This window comes from Gastrolobium bilobum, unplaced genomic scaffold (assembly GCF_033153095.1).
Source record: "Gastrolobium bilobum isolate Gb01-03AN ecotype WA unplaced genomic scaffold, APGP_CSIRO_Gbil_v1 utg1221, whole genome shotgun sequence".
NCBI classification, from domain to species: domain Eukaryota; kingdom Viridiplantae; phylum Streptophyta; class Magnoliopsida; order Fabales; family Fabaceae; genus Gastrolobium; species Gastrolobium bilobum.
The window spans coordinates 2,847,882-2,870,280 of record NW_026897257.1 but is presented as its reverse complement, the minus strand read 5'-3'; the positions used below and the strand labels follow the sequence as shown (position 1 = coordinate 2,870,280).

At 35.0% G+C, this 22,399-nt stretch overlaps 2 protein-coding genes across 2 annotated transcripts; both read left to right on the top strand.

Moving 5' to 3' along the window:
• The first annotated feature begins 1,720 nt into the window (after positions 1 to 1,720).
• Positions 1,721 to 18,143, top strand: LOC133305322 (brefeldin A-inhibited guanine nucleotide-exchange protein 5). Its single transcript, XM_061505498.1, has 33 exons — positions 1,721 to 2,116; positions 2,374 to 2,446; positions 2,756 to 2,960; positions 3,084 to 3,205; positions 3,297 to 3,355; positions 5,044 to 5,101; positions 5,182 to 5,266; positions 5,357 to 5,560; positions 5,641 to 5,699; positions 5,786 to 5,855; positions 6,004 to 6,072; positions 7,721 to 7,843; positions 7,928 to 7,981; positions 8,083 to 8,171; positions 8,303 to 8,399; positions 8,509 to 8,607; positions 8,709 to 8,900; positions 9,026 to 9,136; positions 9,226 to 9,410; positions 9,921 to 10,544; positions 10,737 to 11,154; positions 11,782 to 12,021; positions 12,117 to 12,240; positions 12,321 to 12,469; positions 13,018 to 13,374; positions 13,892 to 14,058; positions 14,143 to 14,405; positions 14,697 to 14,875; positions 14,959 to 15,072; positions 15,862 to 15,998; positions 16,083 to 16,383; positions 17,181 to 17,276; positions 17,623 to 18,143. Exons 1-33 carry the CDS (start codon positions 2,005 to 2,007, stop codon positions 17,683 to 17,685), a joined length of 5,298 nt encoding a protein of 1,765 aa, XP_061361482.1. The 5' UTR covers positions 1,721 to 2,004; the 3' UTR covers positions 17,686 to 18,143.
• Positions 18,144 to 19,465: 1,322 nt separating this feature from the next.
• LOC133305498 (glucan endo-1,3-beta-glucosidase 5) lies at positions 19,466 to 21,062 on the top strand. Its single transcript, XM_061505735.1, has 2 exons — positions 19,466 to 19,812; positions 19,931 to 21,062. Exons 1-2 carry the CDS (start codon positions 19,466 to 19,468, stop codon positions 21,060 to 21,062), a joined length of 1,479 nt encoding a protein of 492 aa, XP_061361719.1.
• The last annotated feature ends 1,337 nt before the right edge of the window (positions 21,063 to 22,399 follow it).

Sequence of the window (22,399 nt, the reverse complement as noted above, 5' to 3'; positions counted from 1 at the left end):
AGTTGTAAGAGCACGATTTCGCAATGCAATAATGTAATGTAGTAAAGTAACAACACAAAAGTAAGTATATGATGAAGTTCCTTCCTCAATGGAGGAGTGGAGTATTTATAGTGGGAAGAAGATTCATCTAACACGGATAGGGTGAGCCAAAACCATTTTGCTCTATAAGACTAGAGTTGGTTGAGGCAACTTGACCCCTCATGTAAAAAAGGCACGTATGCATAAAAGTAAAGGAGAATCAAGTGTAAAAGGTACTATTATCCTTTAGTAAAAGTGATCAATTAGGCCTTGAGAATGAGCTTAATATACAAATATGCATGTAAAATGTCTAGGTATTAAGAACATAAAGAAATTGTAATTTAACATTAATAATTATAAATACAAGCATCACAAAATAGTAAAAAAGTTACATCCTATTCCTTGAAAAAAAAGATTGGCCTCTTATAAACATCAAAGTAAGCATTAAATTCAAATATACAAAGCGAAGTGTGAATTCATCATAAATAGTAAGAGAATAGTAAATAATAATAATAATAATAATAATAAGCGTGTTGCCAGATTTTTTCAATATGCTTACTCTCTTTAATTTCATTTTGAATCATTGTTTCTCAAACAAATGTCTTTCTTGAGACTTTTTAGACCATTTATTCTTTTATATCTACCATAAGTTCCCATATATGACATTATATTTTTCTTTTTTTACTTTTTGATTGTCTCAATAATTTTAGGAAGTGTCTAAAAAAAGGCATTCTATGGCGGTTTTGAATACGATTTTTGAATTTAGCGGCAGTTTTAACTGCCGCATATGCCTTTTTATTATTATTATTGTAGATCTCTCTCTTATATTTTAGTCCTTTTTAAGGTATGTCACTCTTTAAACTCTTTGGTAAGACTCTAAATAATCTTAATTAAATTTCTTTTCAAATAATAAGTCAACTTAAATTTGGATGAAATTCTCTATCATTAAGATTTGCCTAAATTAAGTTTACACCTGAAAATATAAATAAAACCAAAAAATCGGTAAATTTTATATCTAAAAAGATAAAAATTATGAAAAATAAAAATAAATAAAAAAATAAAAATTTATATTTATTAAAATATATATATAATTTTATATCACCTCAACATTTTATGTAATTGTTTATGAGAAAAAAACTTCTTCTATTGTTAGATAAGTGTTTTTTCATGCTTGTCACCCTTCGTTTTTCATATAATAATTTTTTTTATAAATATGAGCTCCACAAAACATGTGTGTGCAAGAAGCTTTGCTTTTCTCCTACAGCAAGTTCAAAGTAACCCCATTGTTTATCTAGTGTTACATAAGATATCAACTTATAATAAAGTTAAAAATTTACACTGTCCAATCACACATGCTTAGGATATTTACCAAAAACATGACTAATTAATAATTTCTCCAATATTCGGGGCGTTATGAATTGGGTTCTTAGTAGAGTTGTTGGCCATATATGTTTTATGCAAAGCCGAAACACAGATCCAAAATGAGGCAGATGAACGATGGATCCATTAGGCCCAAGACTTTTCGATTCTATTAGTTTTTAATAAAAAAGATAAATGTAATTAATATATGTGGGGAAAAAAACAAAAAATGTATTGCACAGTAGTCCCTGTGTCTTGAAAAATTAAGCTCTGTTCTAAAATCTCAACTTAAGGAAGCATTGGAAATGGAATGGCACTGGGTGTGTGTGACCAAAACAGATACATCAAAACATTTTAGATTTTAGGCACACGCAGATCTACACTCTTCTCTCTCTTTCTCTCTCCTTTGCTTCTTCCATCTCTCAGATCTCTCTTACTTTTCTCAGCTTCAATTCTGATCCTCTCTCTCTTCCTCTGCGGCGTCAACATAGAAGGATCTTGTTTCCATTTCGGATGATCTGCATTTCCTCGTCGAATTTCGATTACGAATTCAACACCGTTCGTGATCTGTGGCGGTGCTGAACGTGCGTAGCCGTAGAGTAATTGGTTGCGAGAGACTGAGAACAAATGGCTGGAGGTGCAGCCGGGGGTTTTGTGACTCGAGCATTCGATTCTATGCTCAAGGAGTGTTCTGGCAAGAAGTACTCTGAGCTTCAGAAAGCTATTCAGAATTATACAGGTTGCACGCTCATTCGCAAACCTAGATCCCTATTTCCGTTGCTTTTGTTCCTCCTTTGGTTTATTCGTTCTCTTCTGGTTTTAATGCATATTTGATTTCTCTTTTCTTTTTTAATTGTGTTCTTTCTCGCTGAGATAGGACGATTAACCGCTTTAGTGTTCAATTGGTGGCGTTGCTCCTTTAGTTCATGTAGTTATGATATTACTGATAATCGCATTGGTTATTTAGTAATGTTTTGTGCTCTGTTATTGTTATAGATATTACGAAAGAGGCCAGCCAGAGAAAGCAGAGTGAGGCCAATCAAGCTGCACCCTCAGCTGAATCTGGGAGGTAAAATATTTTAGATAAAACACAGGATTTGTACTTGAATGTTTTTATAAATTAACTTGAATGTTTTTATAAATTTTGTTAATCTAAATGAATAATAAATACAAGAAAACAGCCTCTTTGCAATTATGCAAGGGTAAGGCTACATACAAGGATTTCCTCCACCCACACTTGCTAACCGGGTTTAAAGGGAAATGTTTTTTTTTTTTTTTAAAATGAATAATCCTTATTTGGTGAAATGAGATCGAACTTTCTGTTAATGGACCTGGATCGTTTTAATTTTAGCATTCAAATTGTTTTGATTTGTTCCAGCACAAATGAAACTGAAGACGGAGCAGCGACTAGAACAGAACCAGATCAGTCACAGAAGGCCGAACATGGAAATATTGCTGCTGTCTTAGCTAATGCTGGGAATACACTTGAAGGAGCTGATGCTGAACTTGTTTTAAATCCGCTTCGTCTTGCATTTGACACAAAGAACTTGAAACTCCTAGAACCTGCTTTAGATTGTCTACATGTATGTGCATGCTTTCTTGACTATCCCCAATAAGTTGTTGAACCAGTCCTTAAGGCTGTTATGATGTATAATCATGCTATATTGGGAAAACTTACTTATTCTACCTAATTCCTGTGAATACAGAAACTTATTGCATATGACCATTTGGAGGGAGATCCCGGGTTAGATGGTGGTAAAAATGTCCCATTGTTTACAGACATTCTAACCATGGCTTGCAGTTGTATTGACAATTCATCACCTGACAGGTATGCAAACTGCTACACTTAGGTAATGCTGACTATATAGTAAATATATGTTTATTGTTATACCTATTCATTTTTAAGAATCAACATGCAGTACTATTCTCCAAGTGCTGAAGGTACTTCTTACTGCTGTGGCTTCCACAAAATTCAGAGGTATGTTTATGGTAATAGAAATTAATCCATTCTTTTGTTATGTATGTCTGCTGATAACATGTTGTATTGGACATACAATCTATGGTCATGTAGTATATAAATTTTTGTTCTAGCTATCTGACAAATTTTATTGTGTGCTGTAAATCAACAAATTTCCTGTACACGTAAATGATTAATGTGATTTGAAGCATAGAAGGAAGTTTTAGCATAAGGAGAGAGATTAATTTACATGTTTAAGTGTTGTTTTGTTTTTTAATGTTTATAAGAATTTTATAGACCATAGCAGAGTCAGTTGGAAACACAATGGTAAAACATTAGGCTCAGCACAATCTTATCTTTATATGTAATCTATCTGAAGAAGTAAGGAACTTTGGTTTGGCTGAATTTTTATTCAAGGGGGAATGGTTAGAGCAATTTACTCTTTTCATTAATTTTATGTTGTAGATTTCTGGTTTGTCTCTAAGAAAGTTATGAGGATTTTTGTCTAGAATTTGGCAATTAATCCAGTTTTGGTCTGTTAAAAAAAGTACACTTCAAAATGCCAAACAGGCAAACACAATGATTGATGCAAACTCATGCTAGTCCTCGGAAGTTTATCTCTCCGGGACTCACTTCCTTTAGGCCACCGGTTTCTCTAGCTGTAGATTGGGAAGGTCGTTTGGTGGGAAGCATTTTTTTTGGAGGCCTTTTTCTTGCCTTTACCATCTGGTATCTCTGCAATTGAAGATCAGCGATAGTTATTATGATGTCATGTTACTCATGCCTATGTTTCACAGGCAATTCTTGATGAGTTAACTTTTTTTTAAGAATGAGCTTGGATAATTTAATTAGCTAGGCCCCCTTTGCCCATTTATACTGCTAGCCTTAGGGTCCTGCTACTTGCCTTTAGGTCTTTGTTTGACTTGATTCTCTTCATTTTATTGTAGCTCTTTTTATTGAATTCGAGTACACTGAGTTTGGGAGCTGAGACTTGCAAGTGCACCAATTAGGCATGATTGAAAAACACTTAATGCTAAACTGTTGTGTTAAGAAAAAAGGAAAAAAGAATTTTTATTAATAGAAAAGACAAGATTACTAATGCATTCCTGCTTTCCTTTCACGCTCCATAGAAACATGTGTACAGTTTGAGGCTTAGAGCATTGTTCTGTACAAATTATTTCTAATGTACTGCATGCATTTGTTTTGTTGTGCTTGTGCTGTCCTTAGACTATGTCAGCCTAATCAATTTATATTGGTGCCGTGGTTAGAGAACCACCTTTTGCTACCAGAAAATGTTTATAGTACTCTATGGTGGTGCTCTGGGCTTCTTTTTCTCTATTTGTTTTGTTAGAGTATAATATAAACCATTAAAGAGGCCCTCAGCTAACAACTTAAGTTTTTGGGTTGAATTGGTTCTTTACATGGTATAAAAGCCTCGTGTCTCGGGTTTGATCCTCACCGCCCCCCACTTTCTCTTGTGGAATTTTCTTAGCACAGGTAGATGGGCCTGTGGATTATCCATCCTTCAAGCCCAGTGGGCTCTCGTGTGAGGGGGCGTGTTAGAGTATAATATAAACCATTAAAGAGGCCCTCACCTAACAACTTAAGCTTTTGGGTTGAATTGGTTCTTTACAGTTTTTCATATATTTATATATTTCTTTCTTTCTTCTATTTTGTGCGGTTTTTGAATCCTTATTTATGTTGTTTAGTACATGGTGAACCTTTACTGGGAGTTATCAGAGTGTGCTACAATATTGCTCTGAATAGGTATTTGATCATTTATATTTTGTCTTCAAGGGTTGTTATTATTTTTCTGTAGTACTAAGATTCTTTGTTGGGATTTGTAGCAAGAGTCCTATAAATCAAGCAACATCAAAGGCAATGCTGACACAGATGATCAGCATCATTTTCCGGAGAATGGAAACTGATCCGGTTGGGCTTTTTAAATTCCTTCGTATTAAACATATTTAGCTTATTGCTTTTGTAGTAAATTATTTTTGTAATGCATATCAAATTTTCCAGGTTGAAACTTCATCCGGTTCTGGTGGACATACAATCACAGAGGCAGCTTCAGCAGAGAATTTAAACACAAAATCTGATGAAACTTCCACGCAAGTCTCAAATGAAAAAGAAATGAGTTTAGGTGATGCACTCAGTCAAGCCAAAGATGCATCTCCAACATCTCTTGAGGAACTTCAAAATCTTGCTGGGGGTGCTGATATCAAGGTAAATCAACTGCATAGTTATGTTTCAAATCTACTACGGCAATGTCATTTATTATGACAAGATTGTATCATCTTGTATAGGGCTTAGAAGCTGTACTGGACAAGGCTGTCCATATTGAAGATGGTAAAAAGATAACACGGTATGAATATGGTATAGTACTTTGGCATATCAATTGCATTTTTTACTCAGGATAGTTGCTCAACTGTTGGTCTTACTTCTGTCAAGTGGGATTGATTTGGAGAGCATGGGTATAGTACAACGTGATGCTTTGTTGGTTTTCCGCACTCTTTGCAAGGTTCGTTCTCTCACTTTAATAGTAGCCAAAAAACCACTTCCCATTAAAGCCCGACTAGCGAGGGTTGGTTTTTTTCTCTCACTGTAATAGTAGCATTGTGGTTAATTGCTTGTGCACACCCCTTATACTCCCTACCTTAATTCCTCAGATGGGTATGAAGGAAGATAATGACGAAGTTACAACCAAGACAAGGATATTGTCTCTTGAGCTTTTGCAGGTTATACAGTGATTTCAGCTTCTATTACTTAAATGATAATAGGTGCAGCATAATTGATTGGAACATTATGTTACTTGTAATCATGCAGAAGTAATTATTTGCTTTACTTTATTAATAATGGGCCAACTTGCTGGTCCATTTTATTTTATGTGGCATACTTGGTGTTCTTCAATGATGTTGCTCTTGGTTGAGATCTAGAATCACTTTCAATGTTGAGATCATGTGAGGAAAGATAATATTATTTGTTCTTCTTATGTTGTTATTTGTACCGACTCCAATTAATTTGGGATAAAGGTGTTGTTGATGTTGTTATTTGTCAACATCAACAACACCTTTATTCCAAACTAGTTGGGGTCGGTGGTGGATGAACCCAAAAAAGTTACGAAAAGATTGAGAAAAATGATAAAAATAAACTTTTAAGTATATTATCCATAAAAAGTAGTACACGATTGCAAGTGAAAATAAATTAAAATAAAATACAAATAAGGATATATGGGAGGACAGAAAAGAATAAGAATAAGAAGGTAAGAAATAAAAAAATAAAAAATAAATAGAACAAAAATAAAACAAAATAAAATATAGGGAAAAAAAGAAAAAGAAAACACATAAACAAATAGGTAAAAGAAAGAAGATTGAAAGGATAGAAGAAAAGAAGGAAAAAGAAAGAGAGGGGGGAGGGGGGGGAGATGTAGTTATTGGTATTTAATGCAATTTTTTAGCTCTTTAGGAAGGATGACATCTTATTGTCCTTTTATTATTCTTTGAGCCCATTCCATCTTTCTAATAAATTTTCTTCTTTTAGCTAAGAAAAGAAAGTATTAGATACTAGTTCACACATGTAATGTTGTAAACTTGGTGACTATGTACGAGACAATCATGGATTGAAGTGGTTTGTTGGAAAGGATTGCTATCTGATGGGCATATGATTTTTATCACAGAAATGTAATTGTGTCCGCAATGAGGTGGACTAGTTTGATCCACTTCATGGAACTGTTATTAACAATCCTTGTGGCTAGTGGTTGATTTCTTTACCCACACAAATAAATACATAAATTTCCTTCTGGACCCTTTCAATAAATTGTGTAATTCACGAAAGTTAAAACCATAAATTCATGAATCAAAATACATGAGAGAAGAAAAGAATAGTCTTGTCAGACGACATGTGTAAGTAGCCAGGTATTATTGTGATTTAATATTTATTTTAATTTTTGATGAATTACAATTTTATTGAAAAGCTTCCATGGGAGTGACAAGTAGCCACAAAGATTCCTCCAAGAGAAAATACAAAACGAAAAGTAAAATATACAAAAGATGGCCTCAATTATGGAGCGGGTCAATGTCTTTAAAAGCTTCAGGAAAAGGATCCACTATACCAGCTACTGCTATTGCGTTGCTGGTTCTAGAAATGATGTGTTGAACTACAACAAGATGACACAACACATTTCATGTTGCTGATTAATATAATTTCCTGTTGTGCCCATAATAAAGCTAGACTATAGAGCTAAGTGGGAGAAGATAGGATAGGAGCAAGGCTGATATATAAATAACCCATCCTTGTTATTGTACATTTGATATTTGAGCTTTTCATTTTTTTAGATATACTATTTTGACTGCTCACTGTTTTACACTTTTGTTATGTTAATATCAGGGTTTGTTGGAGGGAGTTAGCCACTCATTTACAAAGAACTTCCATTTTATTGATTCAGTGAAGGCTTATCTTTCTTATGCACTGTTACGAGCTTCAGTTTCACAGTCCCCTGTCATATTTCAGGTTTTGTTGAACTGGATTATTTTCTTTGCATATATTAAGGGATCTATGCGTAAATTTTCTGATATCAATCTTCTTTATTGGCAGTATGCAACTGGAATATTCTTGGTGCTGTTATTGCGATTCAGGGAGAGTCTTAAAGTATGCATGTCGTTTTGCAGATCTTACAGAAGCTTCTCAGAAGATAAATACTGTTAATTTGATGTGTCTCATTTGTTTTTTCACTACTCTTTTGTTTTCAGGGTGAAATAGGCATCTTCTTTCCGTTGATAGTTCTTAGACCACTGGATAGTTTAGAATTTCCTGTCAACCAAAAACTTAGTGTTCTTCGGTATAATGCTCTTCCTGGCTTATAAAAAATTGCTTGTACTATGTCTATACATTTCTGTTAATGAACCCTCATGATATGTTGTTTGTCATTCCTTTTTCTTATTATTAATTTGGTTTAGTGTGGGCTTGCAGGATGTTAGAGAAAGTATGTAAGGATTCGCAGATGCTTGTTGACATCTTTGTAAATTATGACTGTGATCTTGAGGCGCCAAACTTGTTTGAACGAATGGTATAATCTGTCAGAGTGATCTTCTGTGGCATTATCGATAACATTTAAATTATTTATGTCATCTTTGGTAAATATAAAAATCTGTTCCATCTTCCAATTTAACATGTAGGTTACAACTCTGTCCAAAATAGCTCAAGGGACTCAAAATACTGATCCAAATTCAGTTGCTGTTTCACAAACAGCTTCCATTAAAGGTTCATCACTCCAGGTAGGTTCAGTTGTTGCACATTTCATTGAAAATCTGTAATTTATCGAATGACTGGTTTTTGATAAAGTTGCTTGCTGATCATATTTTCTTTATGTTTCCAGGGTCTTGTGAGTGTGCTTAAATCACTGGTTGATTGGGAGCAATCACATCGGGAAATGGAAAAGTTTAAGAATCATCAGCAAGAAGGGGTTTCAGCTGAAGATTCTTTTGATATGAGATCCAGGGAAGATGTAACCAGTGATTTTGAGAAGGCTAAGGCTCATAAATCCACATTGGAGGCTGCCGTTGCTGAGGTATCAGATCATATGTTCTTTAAACTTCTTAACATTAACAGGGAAGGGAAATTTGTCTCAACCTTCCTTTGCACAGTGAACAAGCTGTAATCGGTGGCTGACTTATGGTTTTAATCATCTTTTAGTTCAACAGGAAACCGATGAAAGGGGTGGAATATCTAATTTCAAATAAGTTGGTGGAAAACACACCTGCTTCAGTTGCTCAATTTTTGAAAAACACTCCCAATTTGAATAAGGTTGTAATTCTCATCTAATATAATTTAGTTTTTTATCTACCATTACATTCAAGTTTGGTCTGGCATGTGTAACTGTTGGTTGCTTTCAGGCTACAATTGGTGACTATTTAGGTCAACATGAGGAGTTTCCCCTTGCTGTGATGCATGCTTATGTAGATTCCATGAAATTTTTTGGAATGAAATTTGATACTGCAATCAGGGAGTTTCTTAAAGGATTCCGACTTCCTGGGGAAGCTCAAAAGATAGATCGAATCATGGAAAAGTTTGCAGAGAGGTAATGGCTTTTTTTCTTAATTTCCCCTCGCCTCAGCAGGGTTGCTTGCCTCTCTTTAGAATTATGGTTGGTGTATAGATAATAGATATATTTATTTATGCATTTGTGTTGGAATTTCCCTTAGTGCTGAATTTTGATAGAAGCTTATGTGCTTGATAGTTATGCTATCATCATTCTTTTTAGGAAGCTTCATCTCTATCATGTATCAACAGTATATTTTGTTTAACCTTGGCCCATGTTAGTTATTCATTTACTTGAAACCTAGTGGGAAGTAAGAAAGACCTTGACTGTCCCAATTATTCCTCTTCATGTGGGCTGAGATTAAGATATCTAAAGGTGTTTTGTATGTCAGATCTTGGTTGATGGTTGTGTCAAAATGATCAATTCTGATTGGTTCAGCATTCCGCTTTATCCACACAGTGTCTGCTTATACTTCTTTGTATTTCACGGGCATTCTTTATGCCTTTTGTACTAATAGCAGTGTCTTTTTGTCCATGTTAACTATGGCAGATACTGTGCAGACAATCCGGTCCTTTTTAAAAATGCAGATACAGCATATGTTCTTGCTTATGCTGTTATTATGTTAAATACTGATGCTCATAACCCAATGGTGTGGCCGAAGATGTCCAAGTCAGATTTTGTCCGCATGAATGCTAGGGATGATGCAGATGAATGTGCTCCTAGAGAACTACTGGAAGAGATATATGATTCCATTGTCAAAGAAGAGATTAAAATGAAAGATGACACATCTTTTATTGGAAAAAGCACCAGACAGAAGCCAGAAGGTGAAGAAGGACGCCTTGTTAGTATTCTTAACCTGGCACTCCCCAAAAGAAAGTCATCAGGAGATGCCAAGTCTGAAAGTGAAGCCATCATTAAGAAAACACAGGCTATATTCAGGAATCAAGGGGTGAAAAGAGGAGTTTTCTACACTGCCCAGCAGATTGAACTTGTAAGGCCCATGGTAGACGCTGTTGGGTGGCCTTTGCTTGCTACTTTCTCTGTTACTATGGAGGAAGGTGAGAATAAGCCTCGTGTTGTTCTGTTGATGGAGGGCTTTAGAGCTGGCATACATATTACGTATGTGCTTGGAATGGATACAATGCGCTATGCATTTTTAACATCTCTGGTCAGGTGTGTGATTTTCCAGCATTCCCCTGCTGCCCCACGTCTCCAAAAAAACTTTGTTGCTTTGACCATTATAAGTTATTTGCTTTTTCTTTATTTTGACATACTAGGGAAGTATCGTGCTTTGTGCATGAGAATGCAGGATGTGAACTTTGATGTTTGGTAGATGTTCATTTACTTTCTTTGTTGACACCTCAGGTTCACCTTCTTGCATGCCCCCAAGGAAATGCGTAGTAAAAATGTGGAAGCTTTGCGGACACTGCTGGTTCTTTGTGACTCAGACGTGAACGCTCTTCAAGACACATGGAATGCAGTTCTGGAATGTGTTTCTCGACTTGAATTTATAACAACTACTCCTGCAATTTCTGCCACTGTTATGCATGGGTCAAACCAAATCTCCAAGGATGCTGTTGTTCAATCTCTGAGAGAATTAGCTGGGAAACCTGCTGAACAAGTTTTCATGAATAGTGTTAAACTACCTAGTGATTCAATTGTGGAATTCTTCACTGCTCTCTGTGGTGTATCAGCTGAAGAGCTAAAACAAAATCCAGCTCGTGTTTTCAGCTTGCAAAAGCTTGTTGAAATTAGCTATTACAATATGGCTCGTATACGTATGGTATATCTTTTAATCAACTGAAATTGCACATATTTGCTTCATCGTTTTGATGTTTCACGCCTTACAAATTGCTTTTGGTAGGATTTTCTACGAAGTTTGTGTAAAGAACCAATTCAACGTAAAACCTTAAGGTGTTGGATGAGGGCCTTTTTAATAGATTATATTATTTTCTAACACACCCCCTCACGCAAAAGCCCTTGTGGTCACTGAAGCTCTGATACCATGTAAAGAACCAATTAAACCCAAAACCTTATAATGGTTTATATTATTCTCTAACACAGTTTGCTTCTTTGAGCTATTTGACTTTATTATTATTATTATTATTATTAAATTTTTGTTTTCAACGTATTGGCTCAAATGTATTGTTTTCATAGAGGAAAGCCCTTTGCATTGATTAATTGGATTAGCTTATGCACATATAATGAGTGCACATCTCTATACATTTGTATGAAAGTTTTCAACGGCAACTGTGGAATGATGCGAAAATGTAATTTTGCGCAAGCTATCTGTTAACATTAACATCAATAAGCTTTAGTTTCAACCCGTTAAATTGTTGACCTATTGCATGCTCCCATCCCATGTAACAATAGTGTCTTTTGATTCTGCTCTGATTGTTATGTTTTTCAGGTCTGGGCTAGAATTTGGTCTGTTCTAGCAAATCACTTTATATCAGCTGGGAGTCATCATGATGAGAAAATTGCTATGTATGCCATAGATTCTCTAAGACAACTTGGTATGAAGTATTTGGAGCGTGCTGAACTGGCCAATTTCACTTTCCAAAATGATATTCTCAAACCATTTGTTGTTCTTATGCGGAATAGTGAAAGTGAATCCAAAAGGAGGCTAATTGTTGATTGCATTGTTCAGGTGTAGTGGGCATAAGTTTTTATTCTTCTTCCATCTGTGCTTAATAGCATTGAATATATTTACTAAAATTCATTTGATACTGTTACCAATTGCAGATGATAAAATCTAAGGTTGGAAGCATAAAGTCTGGGTGGCGTAGTGTATTTATGATTTTCACAGCTGCTGCAGATGATGAATTGGAATCAATTGTTGAGAGTGCATTTGAAAATGTTGAGCAGGGTAGGAATGACTTTCTTTGATTTTGTCATTGCAGTCTTCAGTTGCATTTGTGGTGTATCTAACACATGAAAATTTTACAGTCATCTTAGAGCACTTTGATCAAGTAGTGGGAGACTGTTTCATGGATTGCGTGAATTGTCTGATCAGGTTTGCCAACAATAAAAGTTCACATCGTATTAGTTTGAAGGCTATTGCACTCCTGCGGATCTGTGAGGACCGTCTTGCAGAGGTTTGTTGGGTTATCAGTTGGAAATTGCATTTTTGCATTCCAAGATTATATATATATTTTTTTCTAGATTCTCTAAATTAACAAAATGAGATTGGATATATGTTATTTTTATATCAACATCCAGTAAGTTTCACCCACTACAGTTGCCTTAGATCTATTTCTGTAGTATGTTATTCATACCCATATATCTTCGCCTTTCTGGGTGTATATCTCTAAGTTGAGAATGATACGATGTTGGAAGCTAAACTGTTTTGATATTTTTTTTCCAAATGATCAAGCTTTCCTTAATATATTATAAATTTCTGAATCAAACAAAAAAGGGCTCTGGCATCGATATTGTGTTGTTATCCACCATTTTACGTGTCAGAATTTTATGGGAAAACTAAAGAGAGCGTGCTGAGTTTGCTCCTGATCTTGATTTCTGTATGTAGAAATGTAGATTGTTTCAGGAGTTGGAAACTTTATTTGTTTTTTACTGTCAATAATTGGTTCCTTTCCTTACGTTAATGCCCCACTTTTAAGTGGTTTTATTTGTTTCTCAACTTAAGGGTCTTATTCCTGGAGGTGCTTTAATGCCAATTGATGCCAATTTGGATGCAACTTTGGAGGTAACTGAGCATTATTGGTTCCCAATGCTGGCTGGTTTATCTGATCTAACATCAGACCAAAGACCAGAAGTCAGAAGTTGTGCACTTGAAGTCTTGTTTGATTTACTGAATGAAAGAGGTAGCAAGTTCTCTACAGCATTTTGGGAGAGTATTTTCCATCGAGTTCTATTTCCAATTTTTGATCATGTGAGACATGCTGGAAAAGAGGGCTTTAGTTCTACTGATGATGATTGGTTTCGTGAAACAAGCATACATTCGCTTCAGCTGCTATGCAACCTTTTCAACACATTCTACAAGGTAAAGAACTAAAACAGTATTATTTTCTATTCTTGTAACTTCTGACTGCTGATTGGCCTTATAGTCTAACATTAGATGCATCAAAGGGAACCTGTTAATCATGATAATAAATAAACTACACGCAACTCAGTATATGACAGTGTTAGGAACCCAACCAGTAACAGAGATGAAGAAGAAAATGAAATAGAAACTTGTATTGATTAAATCTAAACTCAAGAAAATTCAGTTGGTTCAGTACACTCCTAGAAATACAATAGAGATAGAAGATTAAGAGAAATGCAAGAAAATACATTAATGAGGCTCAGAACAATTATAGAGGTTCTGAATTCTCTCCCAAGGTTCCATACAGCATGGAGATTTTTTTTGGATTTGTCAAACAAGTTTAGACTTTAGAGTTGTTGTCGGTCCATTTAGTGGTTGTGGAGGAGGCTAGGTGAAATTTAGGGCATTCAGTTAAGTATTTATCTAATTGCCATTAAATTTTAAAAATATCATTCATGAGGAATCTTGCTTCCAGGAGGTTTGTTTTATGCTGCCGCCACTGCTGAGTTTGCTGTTAGATTGTGCCAAAAAGACAGATCAAACGGTGGTCTCAATATCTCTTGGTGCTTTGGTGCATCTCATTGAAGTTGGTGGACATCAATTCAGTGAGAGTGACTGGGACACGCTACTTAAAAGCATAAGGTGCAAACTTCTACTATTTTCTGAAGATCCATTGTAATTATTCTGGTGTTGACTATAATGCATTTATTTAATCTTGATTTCCAGAGACGCTTCATACACAACGCAACCTCTAGAGCTGCTTAATACTTTGAGTTTTCAAAATCTGGGAAATCAAGGAGGCATTATCAGAGATTTGGAGGCCAATGCAGGTGGCAGTCCTACCATAAAGTCTATGGACAATGAGATAGTGGGTGACCATCAACTTGATGTCAATAGTAATGGGAAATTATCCCCACTGGCATCATCAAATACAAATGCTGATGGATTTGATGATTCAGTATCACAGGCAAATGTAGATCAGTCTGAAGGTTAGATTTTTTCAATTTGTTGTTTAGTGTGTGTTTAAGTATGCTCATGTCTTTAGTCAGAATGTCAGATAACTAAGCAGCTTTAACAATTATTGAATAGATAGTCTGACAACAATGAGCTTCTTGAAAAACTAATAAACAGTGAAATGGCTAATTTAAAATCCCCAAGCCTCATGGTGGGACTTTAGAAGCTACCTTTAAAAGAAAAATGAAGTGGGGACTGGGCATTAATTGAAACTGAAAAATAAATGAATATGCTTGGTTACATTAAGGAGTTGTTTATTATTGTAGGCCTGCCATCTCCATCAGGAAGAACTCCCAAAGCTGCAGATGGAGGAGGCCTCCAGCGGAATCAAACCTTAGGTCAACGGATTATGGGAAATATGATGGACAATCTCTTCCTTCGAAATCTTACTTCAAAATCTAAAAGCCATATACCAGATACTTCTCAACCGTCTTCTCCAGTTACGGTATTATACTGTCTTATAGTGGCAATATAACATTTACTTTTGGATTATCGCATGAATTTATCTCTTATTTTTCTCCATTTTAGGTTGCCGATGCTGTAGAGCCTGATACCAAGAACGAGGAGAGTCCTTTGCTAGTAACTGTCAGGGGGAAGTGCATTACACAATTATTGCTTCTTGGTGCAATTGATGGTATTCAGGTTTGTATGTTTTTTTCTTTTCTTCGTTTAGATCTCACATTTTCAGGTTCTCTTACATTTGTGAGTGAAAAAAGATAGGTAACCTGAAATTTGTTTAAGATTTTTGCATATGAAATAGATGCAAAATTTTTGGTTGGCTTTGCTGCCAATTATTTGTTTGCTCAGAGTCAGTATGGTCGTATGGGATAAGGAGGAAAGGCTTTCCCTCTTTTCCCCCTCTCTTATAAAACCTTCGGTGGGAGGAAGTGCCTCTTCACATTGCATATGTGAGGAAAGGAGGGAGAATGTAATTTCAAACCCATCTTTTTAAATAAACTTGGTGGTGGGGTCGGGGAAGCTTTAGAAACTGTTAGAGATGTGATAAAACTATTCATGTGTCTTCACCCAACAATTTAAGCTCTTGGGAGAGTTGGTTCATGACATGGTATCAGAGCTTCTATGACCATATGGTTTAGAGTTCGATCTTTGTTGTCCTCATTCTTCTTATAAAAAGTTAAATTCGAGCACAAGGTAAATGAGTCTGTGCATTATCCACACTTCAAATTATGTGACAGGGTGTGGTATAAGATATAATAAAACCATTCACATGCCTTCACCTAATAGCTTGAGCTTTTGGGAGAGTTGGTTCATAACAGAATCCATCTCCTCGACTTAGCAAAATTTTTCTTTATGGGAGTTTTATGGTTAGATGAAATTTTTGTTGTAATCTGGTTGCAAAGGACAATGTCAGTAATGGAGAGGGGGAGGTTCAATATCTTCTCCCAATTAACTTTTTCTAATTATTTGCAGAAGAAATATTGGAAAAAGTTAAAAGCACAACAGAAAATTGCTATAATGGACATTTTGCTGTCTTTGTTGGAGTTTGCTGCTTCATATAACTCATCCACCAACCTTAGAACTCGCATGCACCAAATTCCTGATGAAAGGTAGGAAAAAACTCTATCAATTTGTCTTAATTTCACTCTGTTGGAATGGAGGACTTTAAACATCTCTAAATTATTCTTGGACAGGCCACCAATAAATCTTCTTCGTCAGGAATTAGCTGGTACTGGCGTATATCTGGACATCTTACAAAAAGCAACGTATGGGTTTGAAAAAAGCAAAGATGTTAATTCTGCAGCAGATAATGGCTCGGGTGTTACTCAACATTCTGATGCAGAAGAGAAATTTGAAAGGGTTGCTGAGGAGAAAATGGTGTCTTTCTGTGAACAAGTTCTCAGGGAGGCATCTGACCTCCAGTCTAGCACTGGAGAAACCACTAATATGGATATTCATCGTGTCTTGGAACTGCGTGCTCCTATCATTGTTAAGGTACAAGGTTTATCCGTCGGGATAGTAAGAAAGTTGACCTGCATTCTGTTCAGTTTCATGGTGTTGCCTGTCATATACTTGATTAATGCGTTAAGGGCATATTAAAAAAAGGATTTATTGTTTGGTTCTACACTATTAGCGAGCCATTTGATGTCACCTGTTTAAAAACTGCTTTAAGCTTTTGTTGTGGATGAAAAGCCTTAATTATTATCATGACATGGCATTTTCTTGTTTGTAGATTTTATGAAAAGTTTGACACTAATAGTGAATCACCTTTAAACTCACATCAAAATAATATATTTAGGAATCATGCTTCTTTTATATTATATTGGAGACTGATTTTGATTTTAATTCTCATTAAAAAAAGCTACATCTTCTCACCTCATGAAAGAAGCATAAACTCTTTTAATTCTTCAGCTGTCTGACTTCATTAACATGTATCACCTTCGTTAATCAAAAGTCTACCTCATACTCAATGATGTTCTGCCCATGGCTGTTTTAAGGTAGTTTCCGTCTCCTATATGTAGAGATTGGGTGGTTTCTTGGGTTTTTTCTTGTTCCTTTGTGTTTTTTCTTTTATTATTATTTATTTATTTTTCAAATGCTTTGGATACCTTTCCCTTTCTATCTTACTTTTTCTTGCAAGTTTTTATTTCCATAAAAAAAATCTCCATCAGAGAGGTACTTAGCTTGAGTTTTTACTTTTGTGCTTTTCCATCTAGTTCGATGAAATTCATTGCAGCTTATGTTTTTGTTTTCAGTTAATAAGCTAATATTTATTAACCTTGCTCTTTCAGGTGCTTCAAAGCATGTGTTTTATGAACAATAAGATTTTCAGAAGACACATAAGAGAATTCTATCCTTTGCTAACAAAACTTGTTTGCTGCGACCAGGTAATTTCTTGCTTCTGCAATTTTTCAAATCTGCATTTAATTAGTAATTTTGCTTGCGTGTGATGTACTGGCTGAGAGATTCAAGAAAATGGGATGCTACCCCGATTAAAAGGAAGTTATTTTCTATTCCATTAGGAGCAGTGTTGGGACAGGGATACTTCCAAATTCAAAATAGTGATAAACCTAAAAAATTATCTAATTGATTTCCACCAGTTGAACTTTATGGAAAGAAAATTAAAAATTATCATTAAATTTAAAGGTGTAAAGGTAATTTTTGGGATTGTCCAGCTGCTGCTATGTTTAAGAAATGCCTCCTGCGATAAACTGAATCCTTTGTTTTGATCAGATGGATGTTCGGGGTGCTCTTGGTGATCTTTTCCAAGCACAATTGAAAGCTCTTTTACCATAGCTATCTTATAATGCCGTTGTCAGGATTCTCGGAGATAAATTCTTCAGTGCACTGCCGATATCAATTTTAGCTGGCTTGGAAAGAAGAATATTGTAGTCTTTTGGTATTCATATTCTTATGGAAATTTTGTGCTGGCACTAACAGTTTTGTAGAAAGGCAATAGAAATGTAATTTTAGTTTCATCCGACCTCCCAATATTCGTTTGCATTTAACTTCATTTGTTTGTGCAGTATTTGGACAATAGTTGAAGCTCTGATTGAGAAGGTTTCCAATCAGTCTTTTGTTGTATGATAATAGCTGTGTATCATGTGATACCCTTATGTCTTTCATGAGGAGAAATATCAAATATTTGCTATTCATAGTGTATACAATACAACACGGAAAAAAGGTCGCAGTTCTCCCGTCTCTTTACCCCCTTTTGTTCTTTTTTTTTTATACATGTTTAGACCTTTAAATTTTTATTTTCTTGTAATAAGTATTTTCTATTGAAGAGGTCTCGGGGTTCCAGGAGCATGACTGGATTTATGAATTATAGCTAGAAATGTCGATTTGATATGACACTTCCAGTTTTGGCAATTTCATCTTTGCTTTTTCAATGTTAATTATTGTGACCGTGCGTATCATGTAACTTGGGGGAATAATTTTGGAGTTGCATTTTATTAACCCATCGTGGTGAGCGTGAACTTCAATCAAACGCTGCCATGTCAAAATAGTTAAAATTGAGATTTTATGTAAAATCGAAAAAGGGATAAAAAACTCATAAAACGTAAAATTATTTAAAATATTGATAAAATTATTTTGATGAATTTTTGTTTACAAAATTGTAATGATAAATTAAAATTTTAATTACCATGAATGTCGTCTCAATCTAGTTTATTTCATTATATTTGCTAATATTGTGATTTTGATTATTATTATTAATTTTGTTTAAATTGATTATGAAAAATTTAAAATAAATTGCTACATTTGTGATAATGTTTCGCGAAATATTTTGACCCCGAGATCGTTACTCAGTATCACGTTTACTGTTTCTCCTGTTGCTTGATGCTGCTTCATTATTTTCTGAATTATAATGCTTTGCGATTCAAATGACTCGTTGCATATTCTGAAAGTTTCTTGTGAAAAAAAGATTATGAAACTTTTATGGCAAAAGAAAAAACGATTAGTACTGAAGCTGTTTCCTTTTGTCACGGTGTGATGGGAAATTTAACGTTTTCTATCTGGTCAAATCTATATAAGGAAACTCAACACGAAACTAGAAATAAATTCACGATACTAAACAATAAAACGGGGAAAATTAATAAGATAAAGTTCAGCTGTTCTAGATACGACCAAGGGTTTTTATTTATGTATTTTTTCCTTTCCAAAAGTGTGGTTTCTTGGCTCGGTCATAAACGTTAAAATGAAAATTAATCCTAAACGCCGTAGGGAATAATAGGAATTGAGATTAAACGAAGGCTTACGTACCCTTACTACATCTGAATTTTGAGTTGCCTTTTGGTTTGATTCTACCTTTCTTTGCTAGATTGTTCTCCATCTCCTACCACGTACGCATGTTTAAGAATGCCTTGGTGTCATCCAACGGGTTTTGGAATCCAGTGCTTTGTTGAGTCTTCATGCAATTCTTTACGTAACTTTCTACTGAGTAAAAGGACATTAATTTTTTTTCCCCCACTTTGTTTAATAAATTTTATTGAGAATAATCAGCTTCATATACGTGGGTGTTGGGACAGAAGGAACTAAGAAATAGAGGTAAGTTGAGACAGGAAAAAAAGACTAGATGGGATTCCAACGTTTTACTACGTGCTTTTTGTTAGCACTTTGCATACTAAGCCAAGGTTTGGCAAAGGGTGCTCTTGGTTTTGCTTGCAACTGGGGAACGCGTTTAACGCATCCCCTTCCACCCCAAATAGTTGTGAAACTCATGAAGGACAATGGATTCAACAAAGTGAAGCTTTTCGAAGCTGATCCTGCAGCACTGAAGGCTCTTGGGAATTCTGGCATTCAGGTCATGGTTGGAATACCCAATGACCTCTTAGAATCCCTTGCTAGAAATGTCAATGCTGCAATCGCATGGGTGAACCAAAATGTATCCACTTACATATCCAAATCAGGGGTTGATATAAGGTAATAATACATTACTACACCATCTCTTTATTCAAATCCTTATTGTGCTATAATTTCAGAACTTTGTGCTTGAGCAAAAGTTGCATTTTTTTTAACAAAGTGTTTATAAAACTCCTAGGTATGTTGCTGTGGGTAATGAAGCTTTTCTCAAAACATACAACGGTCGATTTGTGAACTCCACGTTTCCAGCCATTCAAAACATTCAAGCAGCCCTTATAAAAGCTGGTTTAGGCAGGCAAGTGAAGGTGACTACCCCTCTAAACGCAGATGTGTATCAAAGTGATACTGATCTTCCATCAGGTGGAAATTTCAGGCCTGACATTCAAGACCAAATGGTCTCCATAATCAAGTTTCTCAGCCAAAATGGTGGTCCTCTTACCTTTAACATCTACCCATTCCTCAGCCTTGATGCTGATCCCAACTTCCCAAAAGAGTTTGCCTTCTTTGATGGCTCTGCTGCCCCTGTTGTTGATGGTTCCATATCTTACACCAATGTCTTAGATGCCAACTTTGACACCCTCATTTCAGCTCTTGAAAAGAATGGTTTTGGTTCAATGCCTGTCATAATTGGAGAGGTTGGATGGCCAACAGATGGAACGGCCAATGCCAACATAAAGAATGCTCAGAGGTTCTATCAAGGCCTTATTAACCGCATAGTGAAAAGGCAAGGAACTCCCAAGAGACCTAACCCACCAGAAATCTACATGTTTGCACTCACAGATGAGGATGCCAAGAGCATTGAACCAGGCCCTTTTGAGAGGCACTGGGGTATCTTCAACTTCGATGGATCCATTAAATACCCTTTGAAGCTTGGTGGTGGAAAATCTTTAGTTCCTGCAAAAGGGGTCAAGTATTTGCCAAAGCAATGGTGTGTGATGTCAGCTCAAGCAAATGTTTTAGACCCTGGTTTGGCTGACAGTATGAGCAAAGCTTGCACATACGCTGATTGCACTAGTCTTTCTCCTGGGTCATCTTGCAGCGGTTTAGACAAAAAGGCAAATGCTTCATATGCATTTAATATGTATTATCAGACCATGGATCAGCGCAAAGATGCATGCCAATTCAATGGTCTATCAGTCATCACTAACATTGATCCTTCACCTCCTCAAAGCACTTGCCAATTTAAGATCATGATCGATCTGGGGAAGCATGAAACTAAGTCCACTGCAACAAAAAGGGAAATACACTCAATGGTCATGCTGGTATCAAGTTTCATGCTCACTATCATGTTATCTCTATTATATATTTAATTTTCCTTGTGTTGTGCAGAGTGTCACAATTTCACACCATGATTTTATTTTTTTATTTTTTGGGGGTATATTCTTATACTTCCATTTAGATTTTCAATCTCAAGCATGACCAAATGAATGTATAATTGATCGTATTGTCAATTTATAATCCCTGGCCCTTATTGGGCTGCTACTATCTCAATTGTTTTTTGGTGCGTTGGTATTGACAACCCGCAAATATTTAGTGAATTAATCTTTTTTTCACATTTGGAAAACTTTTTACCACTTTTAAAAAAATAATTCCACCACCTTGAAAAAAAATTCCTTTTCGAAAAAAATGTACCCTATCGAATACATTTGATACACCAAAATTTTGTTTCAACTATACATACGACTTCCACCGTCATTAAAAGCCATCATGTTATACAGCAATCATTTTTTGGGTATTACTTAAAAAAATATATTATATTAGGGGTGTTCATCAACCGATCCAAACCGCGATAACTGAACCGAAAAATCGATAACCGAATAAGTCAAAAACTGAAAATCGAAAACTGAAAAAAAAACCACAAATTTTAATTGGATTGGATCGATTTTCGGATTGGTGGATGAAAATCGATTCAATCCAAACCGATCAAATGTATTAATTTTCTTCTACCTACTTGAGCATTTCCTCAATCATAGCCTAAAAGTTTCTAAACTTAAGACCTATTAACCCATCAACTAAACCCAAGAAAAAACCTAGTCACATCTCATTAACAAAATTTCATCTGTGTAGAGCTTCATATTTCATTGTCAAAAAAAAATTATATTGTCATTTACTGATACTTTTGTATTTCAATTTTTTTTTTTTACAAAGTCAATATATACAAAAGATGTTATTTGCACAATAATCATGAAATAAATTTTGAATTTTCAAAAAATTGAAAGCCGATCCAAATCAAAACCGAAAAAAACTGAATTGGATCGGATCGGATTTGAAAAAAATTCAAATCGAATAGATAATTACATGATCACATCGAAGGAATTGGATTGGATGATTTTTGCTATCAAAATCGATCCAATCCAGACCGCGAATACCCTTATATTATATAATCATTTTCTTAATAATTCTATGACATTCTTGGGTAGAACAAATTTTATATAATAAGGAGTAAAAATTAAATGAATAAAATTTATAACAATAAATTTAAATTTAAAATTTTAGTGGTCTCGTACATACTTACCTATCACGTTTCAAATAAATAAATAAATTTATTTATTTATTATTTTCATTAATTAATTATTAATTTCTAAAAAATCAATGATTAAAATTAGATATAAGATTTATTATTTTTACACTAATATAAGAAGATTTT

Excerpts from the sequence above, each read along its gene's own strand:
- LOC133305322 (XM_061505498.1), top strand. The coding sequence starts at position 2,005 with ATGGCTGGAGGTGCAGCCGGGGGTTTTGTGACTCGAGCATTCGATTCT. Across the intron at positions 2,447-2,755 it reads CCCTCAGCTGAATCTGGGAG|CACAAATGAAACTGAAGACG; the intron begins GTAAAATATTTT and ends GATTTGTTCCAG. Across the intron at positions 11,155-11,781 it reads ATATGGCTCGTATACGTATG|GTCTGGGCTAGAATTTGGTC; the intron begins GTATATCTTTTA and ends TATGTTTTTCAG.
- LOC133305498 (XM_061505735.1), top strand. The coding sequence starts at position 19,466 with ATGGGATTCCAACGTTTTACTACGTGCTTTTTGTTAGCACTTTGCATA. Across the intron at positions 19,813-19,930 it reads AAATCAGGGGTTGATATAAG|GTATGTTGCTGTGGGTAATG; the intron begins GTAATAATACAT and ends TAAAACTCCTAG.